The 12,048-nt window shown below is 41.0% G+C and overlaps 1 protein-coding gene across 1 annotated transcript in view; it reads right to left on the reverse strand.

The window, feature by feature from the left end:
- MMP24 (matrix metallopeptidase 24) overlaps window positions 1-12,048 on the reverse strand; it is a 47,914-nt gene that overhangs the window by 27,090 nt on the left and 8,776 nt on the right. The window contains exons 3-4 of the mRNA XM_075166258.1: window positions 11,821-11,937; window positions 9,464-9,768 (exon numbers count right to left, since the gene is read on the reverse strand). Coding sequence (XP_075022359.1) covers window positions 9,464-9,768; window positions 11,821-11,937 — 422 coding nt within the window. The remainder of the gene's footprint in view (window positions 1-9,463; window positions 9,769-11,820; window positions 11,938-12,048) is intronic.

Below are 12,048 nucleotides of genomic sequence, written 5' to 3' on the forward strand. Positions count from 1 at the left end.
ATCATAAAAGGCCTAATAGAATAAATTGAAATTTTAAGACAATTTATGCCCCACTTGACTTCCAACATCTATATGAAAGTCTTTCAGATAACAGGTCTTCTGCGTTAAAAGACATGTAACTTCAAAGCAGCTCTGATGTTCGCTCTGAAAAATATTGATGCTTGTTTTCAACAATAGATGTCAGAAGCCTGAAAAATAATGATGGATTCAAAAGGCCATTTGTTAGAACAAAACTCTTTAGATGTGGAGATGTTCTGTACCTGAGAAATCAAAGAAAGAAAATTTAAAAAGTTTTTAACTTTAACTTAGCACAAAGATTATATGTGTACTGTGTTGTGAATACATGCGCTCTCTGTCAAGTTGCTCATTATTATTGATACTTTGTAGATTGCCTTTGCTGGCCTCAACATTTCCATAGAAAATGAACATGAAAAAAGTGGTAAAATAAGAAAGAAATGAGACAGAAAACAAGGCAAAACGCAGAGGAAACAGGAATTAATCGAGGATAAAAGACTACCAAGTTCTGGCAATATGCTGGGTGAAAGTACAGGGGTTAAGGGAAGCTTTATTTTCTTTTTCAGCAAGCATGCACTGTACCTGTACAAGTCAGGTAAGTGGGTTGCAAGTAGAGAGTCAAGCTAGAAAAGTGGATACCAATAGAAATCTCAAAGGAAAAAAAAAAAAAAAAAGGAACAACTGGATACTCTTCATTCTTCTTAGTCCCCTCCCTCCACCTAAAATATCACAATTGTAATCAAACAAATCAAATAGGATAAAGAATGTTTAGTCAGCAATTTTCCAAAGTGATTGGAAACACTTGGAAGTCTTTGATAATAAAGAACTACCTGACCTGGTAAAAAAAATGCCAAACCTACTTACACATACCACTTAATACTAAGGGATCCGTTATATAATGTATCCTAACATACATTCAATGTTTATATGATTAATCTAGGGAACGCTTACAGAAACCTTGTACATTCTTGCATTTAAAAAAAAAAGTAACAATATGAGGTGGTACTTCAAAAGCATCAAACATCTGGCAAAAAACATTGCCAGCTACCTTTTTATGCACCAATGAGCATCACCAGTCCTCCTTCATGAGGAACCTCAGTATTAAAAGATTCCTGTTTTAGAAGGAATTTGGTCATAGAAAAGAGAATTTTACAAGCCAAATACCTTGTTACAGCTCAGAGTTGCTGTGAGAAGTAACTGCAATTTGCTCTTAAGTTCTAGGAACTAAAATTCGGTCTGTTTGGCAATGCTAAAGAATTATGGAAAAATTTAGATCGAAAGGCATGTCTAGGGGTCATCAAGTTTAACCTTCTGCTTCAAGCAGGGCTAATCTCAAAACTACATCCCGTTGCTCAGGGCATCACCCAGCCAAGTTTTGAAAGTCTCAACGAATGGAGTCTCCACAACCTCTCCAGGTGCAGCCTCAGAGTTGTACCACTCTGATAGTGAAGAATTTTTTTCCTTATGCCCAGATGGGGATTTCCTTGTTGCAGCTTGTCCCCATTGCCTTTTGTTCCTTTCTCTGTTCACCTCCAAGAAGAGTGTGGCTCTGTCCTCTCTATGATATCTCCTCAGGTGGAAGACTGCTATTAGATGCTTCCTGCCCACCCCATCCTTCTCCTCCTCACTAGGCTGAACAAGCCCAGTTCCCCTGGTTTCTTCTTGCTCCAATCCCTTATCATCTCAGTGCTCCTGCACTGGACTCTTCCCAGTTTGCTGACACCTTTCATGTACTGGGGGCCCCAAACACCACACTCCACACTCGAAACATCACGGGTTTCAAGCATGCACTACCGACAAAAGTGAAGCTGGCTTTGCAAAGGATCCAGCTAAGGAACAAGAAAAGCTCTCTGGATGAAAATAGTGACAAAGAACAGGAAGAAAAAAAGGCAAGGAGAATGGCTGGCAGAGGCTAACAGATAGGTTTGAAGAAATAAAACTCTACCCAGAGTGTAGAAATGCAATAGTGCTGCTGTGGTTTTATGATCAAGATGTGCATCTTGCAGCTGAAAGGGCAGCAGCCCTTTTTCCTGCCCCAGCCACCCATTTCTACCTACTCTTTCATTTGGGCCCAAGAGCTGGGGCGGCTCTAAGGTCAACCAGATCAGGAGAAAGGAAGAGAAAGACAAACAACATTTGGCTACAACCATTCCCTTATCTGGTTCACACTTCAACCTTCCCCTGATTCAAAGGGGAATAAAGAGAAAGAGGTGCTGGGAAAAACATGACAGTGATGGGGGGAAGCATTCGCACAATCCCTTGTGTAGGAGTTTAAACTGAGTGGAGATCTAAAGCATCTGACTGGAGACCTAGAGCACTAGTCTGCAAACTAAGTTCCAGAAGCTGAGAATGAAAAGCATGGTACTTGAATTCTCTTTCTCATTCAAGGTCAAATTATTTAGGGCTTTGAAAGACGCTCATCCCTCCAAGATCCAGGAATCTGAACAGGGAAAGCCATACACATATTCCTTGAGACAGTCTGTAGAAGAACCACCTGTTCTAGCTAGACACAGTCCATAAAGTATAATGACATTGCTCAGTAACTGCATTTTTAGAGAAGAAACCTTCCATATTGTATCTCTAATGGCTTCTAGGGTATTCAAGACAAGTGAGCAGGTTCAAGTACTCAGATGTGATAGTAAAGGCAACAAGTATCAGAAGCATGGGACATCCTCCATAAGACACCTAAGATGGACCAAATGGATAAAGGCAAGGGTCAGTAATCTAAATGGGACAGACTCCAAGCAGAGGCACTGCTGTGGCAGAAAATCTGTAGGTGCCTGGGCAATTTTAAGAACTTTGTACTCATAGCAGGAATAAAAAGAGTACCAGGACATTCAGGTTCAAGCTCAAATTAATTTGGCGCACCTGATTTCTTAACAAGAACAGCCCACGCTGTGACAGGAGAGTGGTTCTCTCAAAGCTCGGCTAACTGCCCATGTTCGTGCAACTGACTTCCACTGCAAATGCAGAGGTGAGAGAGAGGATCCCATCTTTAGGAACGGGGGTACAAATGTCAAAAGAATCAAGAAGGTTTGTGATATTAATACCGCCAGGATAGAAAACAGTAAATCTCCAGTGAAGACATCACTTTGAACACACTGACCGGCAGATTAAACATCAGCTCAAAGCTATGCATGCCCCTCACCAAAGGTACAACAGGCTGTCATGCTCACAGGTATCAGTAAGACTCTCCTCCAAACTTAGCTACTCTAATCAAAACTTCCTCTTTGAGATCCTTGCTGAACATTCACATCAGTCAGCTTAGACAGTATTTGGCTGTCCTTAAAAACCTGCTCCAGTTCCTGAACATATGCAATGTCCAGATGGTGGCTTCAGGAGTGATTGCTCTGTTGTCCAGGTAGATGTCCACTGAAACAATGCTAGTCCTTTGATGGAATCACAAAGAAAAATCTGCCCAGGTCCTCTCCTCTGGCTAACAGAAGCCTTCCCAGAAGGTGGTTCAGGCCCTTTTCCTCCAGAACTTTTGCAGAAGCTCCTGCACTGATTTGGCACTGAAAGCGACCCATGAGGTCTCATCTCCTGTCCCGGTTCTGGCAGCGTCTTGTAAACGCTGGCACTCTTTTTGGCTGACTTTTCTTCAGAAGCCCTGAACAAGAAGCTTTCCAAAGAAGCCTCTGGAGGAACCCACTGGGATTTATGGGGACATGTTTATTGTAATGATTACAATATTCATTTACTTGCTGTTAGCAAAGTTCAACATTTCTTGCCAATATCTAAAGAACAGTCACAGTGGTAATCCTACCTTTACAAAGAGAACTTGATACAGATGTGAAGCTCTACAGTGTGGGAGAGTACCTGGAAGATAGGATACTGAAAGATGAATCCTGTGAACTGCAAAATGATCAAACTTGATGTGAAGTTGAGTTAGACTAGAGTCGCTACGGGAGTAATGTGTCAGCTGGGGTTGTTTCCTGAGGAAGCTGAAGTGGCTGCCCTTGAGCACACTCCCACTTACAATGCCACACAACGAGCAGATGATAGGGAGGCTCTTAGAGCTCAACTCTGGGTGTGCTGAAAGAAAAAAATTCTGGTGATCCCTGGCAGAGCATGGATACCTCAGCACTTACCTTGCTTTAGCATTAAGAAAGTTCTCTAAATGTCTTCCCCAAATCAATCCTGCTCCACTTTAAGCCTTCTACTACTGTTTCAGTGCATTTCCTGACCAGCATGGTGCCTACTACGCATAAGCTTTGGAACGAAATCTGGATTGCACAGGAAGACTGACAGCAGGTATCGCCGTTGCAGATGGGATAGCTCCAGCAGTGGCAGTTCTGGTTACCCACCCTGCAGCGACAGCAGTGCTTGCTACAGCCATGGGAAGTTACTGTGGAAGCGGGTGCCGTTAGCACCAGCACTAGTAAGACACAGGCACGGCTATTTGCAGTGATGGTGACTGAGCCAGTATTGTCACTACCAACAGAGGAACATAGCCAATAGCTCTATACAGCTATAAAGCTAGTATCTGCTGTGGGTTGGTAGACACCCATATTTAGTGGTACGGTGTTGACAACATGCATAACAGCAATGGTCTTTTACTTTTAAAAATTAAAAAAGTTTTTAACTTTAACTTAGCACAAAGATTTGCCTGGGATTATTATTGATACTATTTGAAATGTTAAACTGGAGATTAAGATTTACTTCCTGTAATTAACCTGGATTAAACAAATGTTTGAGTTGTCAGAGGGGTATAAGAGCAGTCACGTGTAACGTGGATATTTAAACTGACAAAACTTACTTTCAGCCACTCAGGATTCCTTTTCAGCCTGTTGTTGGAGATACATACATATATAATTATTATTTTCATATAAAGGCTAGGAAACACTTGATTTGGCCAGTTAATAATGGATTTCATGCAGTACCTCTATGCTTGAGCCAAGTTAGGTAAGATACTGAGGCAGCCAAGGGAGAGAGATCCCAGCACAGCCAAGTCTGTTTACCCTCTTTAAGGCACAGGCTTTGCTGCCTACAGCGAGCAACGTACGTCAGTGGCTGCGAGTCTTGAGATGGGCAATTTAAAGTTTGCTGGGCTGTTTCTACAGCACATTTCATGTAAAAGAAGACCAAGACTTGGAGAAAGTAGAGCAAAGTCATCTTTGGTGTCCCTTCTGGTAATGCACGCAATTGGGATACCGAGACTGCCTGCATTGACACGCGACTCAGTGACCAAACGCTGCGTCTAGGCAGCCAAGAGGGGCCACTTGGCCTGCGAGCAGCTACACACAATGTACCGCTAAAAGACAATGACTCCAAAACCAGCTTCAATTGCCTTCAGGTGCCCATACATCAAAGTCTAATAAGCCGGAGCCCTTGCCGCTACAAGTCTGGGATAAGCTAAAGGCCAAGAGCTGCTTTCATTTCTATAGGGGAGCACCTTCCAGGAAAAACATGAGATAAGTCCCCGCAACTGCGACCATGCCAGTTGCTCCTCATTGTGTAGATGATTTATCTCTAAATGTAAAACCACACTCCTCCTCTTTTTTCAGTTGCATCCTGTTTGCCGTATCACTTCTCTGATTTGCCTTGATCCTTCCGAATTCCAATATTCTGCTTCATGCTTCTAGCTGCTCCCACTGACATTCTCATCTGAAAACTTAACAAATGAATTCTGTATCCTGTGATCCCAGTTAATAAGGGCTGCTCCAGGAGTTCAACTTCCTACCTGGTTTTGCACATCCTCATCATAATATTATCTAAATTAATCTTCCACAGCTTGCATTCAGAGAAGGCAGTACAATTAAGATGATAAATCAGCAATCATGAATTGAAAGTACAGTATTACTCGGCTAAAGGAATTGTATGCATGAGTGGAACTGTAACTATTACCCAGTGGGAGGGAAACTCTGCGTTCACTTTGAAAGCCTATGCAGGATCATTCTTCACAGCAGAAGATAATAGAAGCATTGGTACACGTGACCCTACTACCACAGTCTCAGAAAGACAACCAACAGCATCATAGCTATTATGACTATACTAATAATTTTAAGGGACATGATAATGGTCATGCTGTCCACAAGGGGCAAAATCAGCATAATAATGATCATGCAAAATGATAATGAGTATATAAATCCAACTAACTATCCACTAGCTAATGTGATAAAATTGCTAATGAACCCTAGCGGATTACCACAAGGTATCTTTACAAGATAGAGACTTCCATCAACAGGATATAACACATTCTCCATGTACAAATCAGAGATGGCTGTTTTCATAGAAAGATCTGTTCAAATAATTCTTCATTTCTTCTGACGGGACGAGACTTCATGTGAAATGTTTCGCTTTTATCCATATAACTTGCACTACTAGTGAAGCCTCCAAAACAGTTGTTTTGTGGGGTGACAGCTGCATCCAAACATGGACTTACTGAAACTCTTCAGATGCCACAACACAGTAAGACAAATGCAGACCAACAAAAGCAAAGCTTCAGATTGTACTGGCTTGTAAAAAACTATATGGACTAAATAGATCAGCCAAATGTTCTGAGGACCTACGGTGCCAGTTTCAGCATCCTGCTCTGTTGACCACAGATTTACCTTTACAACTGTTGCAAGGATAAGAGAGCTTTGAGGCAGATTGTTCAAATTTTCCCTTCAACTAATACACATTCTTGTCAGGAATGGAACGTTTTACATGGTGATATTTTGCAGGTTGATGTAAAGATACTATTGTTACTTCATGGCTATTTTAAGATTTCTATAATCATTGAATGCATGCTAAATGGCCAAACCAGTTCTTTTTTTGCATATGAATAAATGAGAGCTTTGCTACTGATCTACTGGTAGGGTATTTTTATTCTTTCACCAAGAGACTTCTTCAGTTCCGCACTGAACAACCCCATTGCCCCAAAATACATATCATTAGGACAAGCAAGACCATGTTTGAAGAAGTATTTCCTGTTAAAAAGACAATATTGTCCTCGCTAACACCTTATTTCCAATGAAAAAAGGCAGTGAACTGATCACAGTGCAGGAAACCTCTGACCAAGAAGAAACTCTTTAAGACCTGCTAACAGCATTTCAAGTAAAACGCATCAGAGGCGAGAACATGGAGCTAGCGAGAGCTCCAATGACAAGAAATAGTGAAACAAAAGGAAAAACCCTCCTAAAAAGGCCTGGACCACCCAGTGAGGAGACAGGACATTTTTACATTCGCATACAAAGGCTAAGAATACAGGCAAAATCAAATTCCTTGCATTTACCACTCACATCTATAATGCTCTGATTCCAGGCTTAGCCCTGTCATCCTCAACACATGAAATTCCCTTTCTATCATCAGCACTTCCCCCAGGTGGAGGGGACAAATATGACCCCACCATTCTCAACAGACTCACTGGTGACTTTTTAAAAGAGTTTTCAAATAACCGTGCCACCCAGCCTAGGCGGCACGGTAATTTGAAAACAAATACACAAATGACATTTACCCTCCGAAATGGAAATCTCAACTCTTCTATCAATTTTCACACTCCGAGTGCACACCAGCCCCTCAAATACCAATTATGTGCACTTTGAGGACACTACTCATGACAGTCACTCAGCACACTAGAGAAATACATCATATTTTTGAAAGGGCTACATGGATACTGCATAAGGAATAGCTTTTATAAAAAAGAGACCCTGTACTCATTGTATACATTGCTGTCAAACACCATCTTAAAAACTATACAAAAAACCCCCTCAAAAAAGTGATAATCTATGTTAGAACATCCTACCCAGTGGAAAATTTTCCCCAGAGCCACCTCCGCCAATCTTTAAGCTGCCTCCCAACCTTGCTAAGCTTATCATCAGAAGGAAGCTTTTTATGCGGAAAAAGAGAAAAGAAAAAAACAAGCACAACTTGTCAAAACCTTCCTTTCCACCTTCCGTAAGGACTTTCTATCCCAGACACCAGCACTCCCAGGTCTCATACATGGGTTTACCTGGGAAGTCATACCCAGCACACAAGCCACCCTCACACTCCATAGCTGAGAGCAAATAACTACTGAGACCAGACTGAACTCGCACAGACCACTGATAAAGCAAAACCACTAACTGCTGCAAAAGCAGCTCTCACAAGGTAATCACTCAGTCTCTGATTGTCAATCCTGATCCTCAAGGAAAACCTATAAACTTCCCTCCAGCCACAAACCTAGGAATAAAAGTCCATAACATTTCAAGATAGCAAGACTGTGCTTCTCTGCCACACCATTACCTCTCACACTCGCCACACTATCCCCCCTCCACATCCCACAGGCTATAACCTCTCTCCTTCTCTGCCTACATCTAATCTAGTCACTTAAACATGCCAGGAAATGTTACTTCTCTTTCCCTGAGAAGACAAGTATCATATCATTTCTGCTTTCCTACAAATTAGCATTTCCATTTCCTTTCAAATATGATCTGATACATACCGACTCAAAACTCTGAGGGATTTTCTCAATTTGCATTCCATTCTGAAAGAAAACTGTCACTCTTAGGTCAGGCGCGAAGGTGGTTTGCATGCCTGAAAGCTTTTCTCCTTTTCAAACTACACTGTTTGGTCTAATGATATGCATTATGCATATGTCCTTAGACGTGATGGCCACAACAATGCTACTATGTTTTTATACAGTTTAAAAATCAAGCCATATTTACATTCCAAGTAAATTCTAATCCTTGTAAAATGTTTCAAAATGTGATTTTGAATCCCTAAAGGTTTAAAGACATGTTGTCCTTCCCAAATCACTAAGACTGTGGAAATCGGAATGATTTTATGAGGCCACTGTAAAATTCTGGTTTTCCAACTTAAACCTTTTACAAGTCATCACTAACCTCAATCAAAGGTTGTAAAATAGATCAGAAAGTGCTCATTGCCATTAGAGAGTAAGATAAAGCTAGAAAGATGCAGAAACTCTTCATTGCCTAATATCACAAAACACTTGTCCCAATCATCAGTCTTCCTTAATAAATCAGCCAGCCCCAACCTCTGATGGGAGGAATTATAACCATACTCAGACTGTGAGAAAACAAATATGGATCAAAACGACTTGACATTCAAATGTCTTCACACTCTCAACTTCCTATTCACCCTTACAACTAACTCCAATTGCCCTCGTTAAGTATTCCACGAGACACGGAGTTTACATTTCAACACTCTCTTGTTCACCTTTTCCCTCTCAGAGCCATGGCTTCTGGAGCAACTATGGTCCAAATCTTGAGAGATTTAAAAAGCCAGCAGACACACACTTCTGTTCACTCCTCAACATTCACACATGTACACAGAGGCATGCAGAGTCACAAACTTACTAATAAAATTATCCACCCATTTTAGAGAGAATACATGTTTTAGAAAACATTTGAACCATTGTACGGGGAGGCAAAAGCTCCACTAACCAAATACTTTCTAGTTGAAAGTCTGTCAATGTGTCTACACTCAACTTATCCTTGTTTTAAAAAATGACCTGCACTCTTACCATCATGATTAGAATTTCCCAGGGTCCACGGCTCATCTGAATCGAAGTGAGTATCTCCTCCTATTCCTGGTCCAGGAAAGTAAGCATGAGCTAGGAATCCACCTTCTCCATCAAACGGAGAACTGTCTCCATGGAAACCAGAAGCAAAAAATATCATAATATCTGCCTCCTTTCTGTCATTTTTAATTTCATGGTAAGGGACCTCTTCAAAGGTAAGTGGTGTCACTCTCTGCCAAACGTCAAATGCCTGACGAATGGCTCTCCTTGTATCAATCTCTCCAACCTTGGGGGTATAGTTGTGTACACTGTGTGAATGAGAAAGAAGGGTTGTTGAAATTTGCAGAATATGTTCAAGACTACTTATCATAATTTCAATACATAGCCAGATCTACACAGTTTCCATTTCCAAAGGGTCTTTATTTTTTGCAGACACTACTTTATGCATGCAAAGTTTTGCTGTTACAAATAAAGTTACCAACAAAACTACAGCCCTGATCTGAAGTCTACATTTATTAGTAAGAATCTTCCCAATACTTTGGTTGATCTGGCATCGCTTCTTAAAAACCTGACAACCTTTCAAATCCTGGTGTAGACAGCTAAGTAACAGTTTAAAAATGTAAGTTACTTTGGATTTTGTCTGAAATTATCATGCTAAAATAGAATCCAGTGTACAAAAAACCCTGACTACTCAAATTCTTTCTGAGAAACAAACCTTTCAGTAAACTATACAACCTTACTTATATGAGCAGCTTCATTCTCAGGACTACTCAAAATATTTAGGATCTAGTAGTAGTAGTGATAGACCTGCCAGTAGATCATAGCAGTGATAGACCTGCCAGTTTTGTACAACCCAGTCCATGACAGCTGATGATACAGTTTATGGGAGGGGGGGGGGGGGGGGAAGTTCAGCTGCACATAAATTTCCCATAATTGTAAACTTTGGCTTAAGAAGTGCTGTTCATAGACTCAAGACCTATTAAACTTGGCTTGGGGAACATGATATATCTATGTCACGGAAATAACTTTCAGTCGTCAATGAAACTGGCTCAATTTCATATAATGATTGACAGATGAAAGACACTTATACATTCAGTGGTAATTTATCACTTAAATGGCACACTACAAATACTTGAAATTGTAAAATTAAACAACTACTAGTTTGACAATGGCAGAAGTGAAGCCATCTGCCAACCTGCTTCCTGTGATTATGCATACACTTAAGGTATGTTTTATTTAAACAATTATATACCAGTTTTCCCTAAGGTCCAGAAAAGGTTAGAAGCAGGATCTGATTCTCAGATCTTCACATACAGAAGGTGTTTATAATTTGAGTTAAAGGAATGATTACTGGTGGAAGCTTTGAACTAGTCCCCAGAACTAGTCCCTCCTCCCAGTCTCTGCAGACCCTCACTGTTACTTGAAGAATCCTCCTCCTTTCTCAGAGCTCTCAGCAGAAGCAACAGAGTGCCCCAGCCCCTGATTCTCTTTCCCTTCACACCATCATATCTCTTCCTACACATTCTGGCACCTTCCCCATGCTGGTCACTCATATTTCTACCTCTTCACCACAGGTTTTCTTTCTGTCTTAGCCTTGCTCACCCATATCTTCTCCTTAATGTCTACATTCCTAATTTTTATTCCTCTGCAACCTCCTTTCCACCTCCAAAAAAGTTAAAAGGCTATACTTTCAACTAGAGGGGGGTTTAATTTCATTTTGAAGTGACGTTCTCATTGTCAGAAACCCATTGGCATCATTTGGCAATTGCCTTTCAAAAGCTAAGGGCCTAAATGGCTCAAACAAAACACATCTCTGGGAAAAAAATCATCACTACGTAACACTCATTTGACACTTGTAGCCCATTTCAGTATATTGCCTCAGCAGGCCTAAGTCTGGACAAAAGCAAGAGTTCTATTACATGAGCAAAAGTAAAACCTCTGCAAAAATAAATATTCAATAAAATGTTGCAAATCAGTAGAGAGAGAAAGCATCACGCCTTTACACAATGATGTTCCTTCTGCTTTAATGGTTTGTTAAAGAGGACACATGATCTAAGGGATAGAGCCTTAGATTTCTAAGGGAACAGAAAGGGGCTTACTAGGATTTTCCTGCCAAAATTACACAACTGATGGCTGGGATTTAGGCTTCTTTACTGATCAGTTATTTTCTAATTGAGAACAGACTCTTCCGTTACTGCAGTGCTCTGAAAGTATTCCCCTCCACCATGTTCTGAGAATGAAAGCCTCAACTAGGCATTACAGGGAAAATCCGTTTTTTAAAAGTACTTACAAAATTTGCATACCAAACAAGTCCAGAACATTTTTTTCCCAAACAAAAAGGGGCAGGGAGGGTGCTATACCTGTAGGTTATATGCTTCTGCCTCCACTTTTGTCCAGTTAGGGCATACCGCTTTTTCCGCCGGCTATGGCGTAGGTGGGGATGATCTGGAACTCCACATCGAGGCTTCTTCATCCACCTGGAAGGGAAGGAAAGAAAAAGCAAGCTAACAAAGAGTTTGGAAAAGAGATTCCAAAGAACTCAGGGGGTGACTAGAAGACCTCTGAGGGATGGCCAATGCAGTCACCAA

This window comes from Calonectris borealis, chromosome 17, assembly GCF_964195595.1.
Source record: "Calonectris borealis chromosome 17, bCalBor7.hap1.2, whole genome shotgun sequence".
Taxonomy (NCBI): Eukaryota; Metazoa; Chordata; class Aves; order Procellariiformes; family Procellariidae; genus Calonectris; species Calonectris borealis.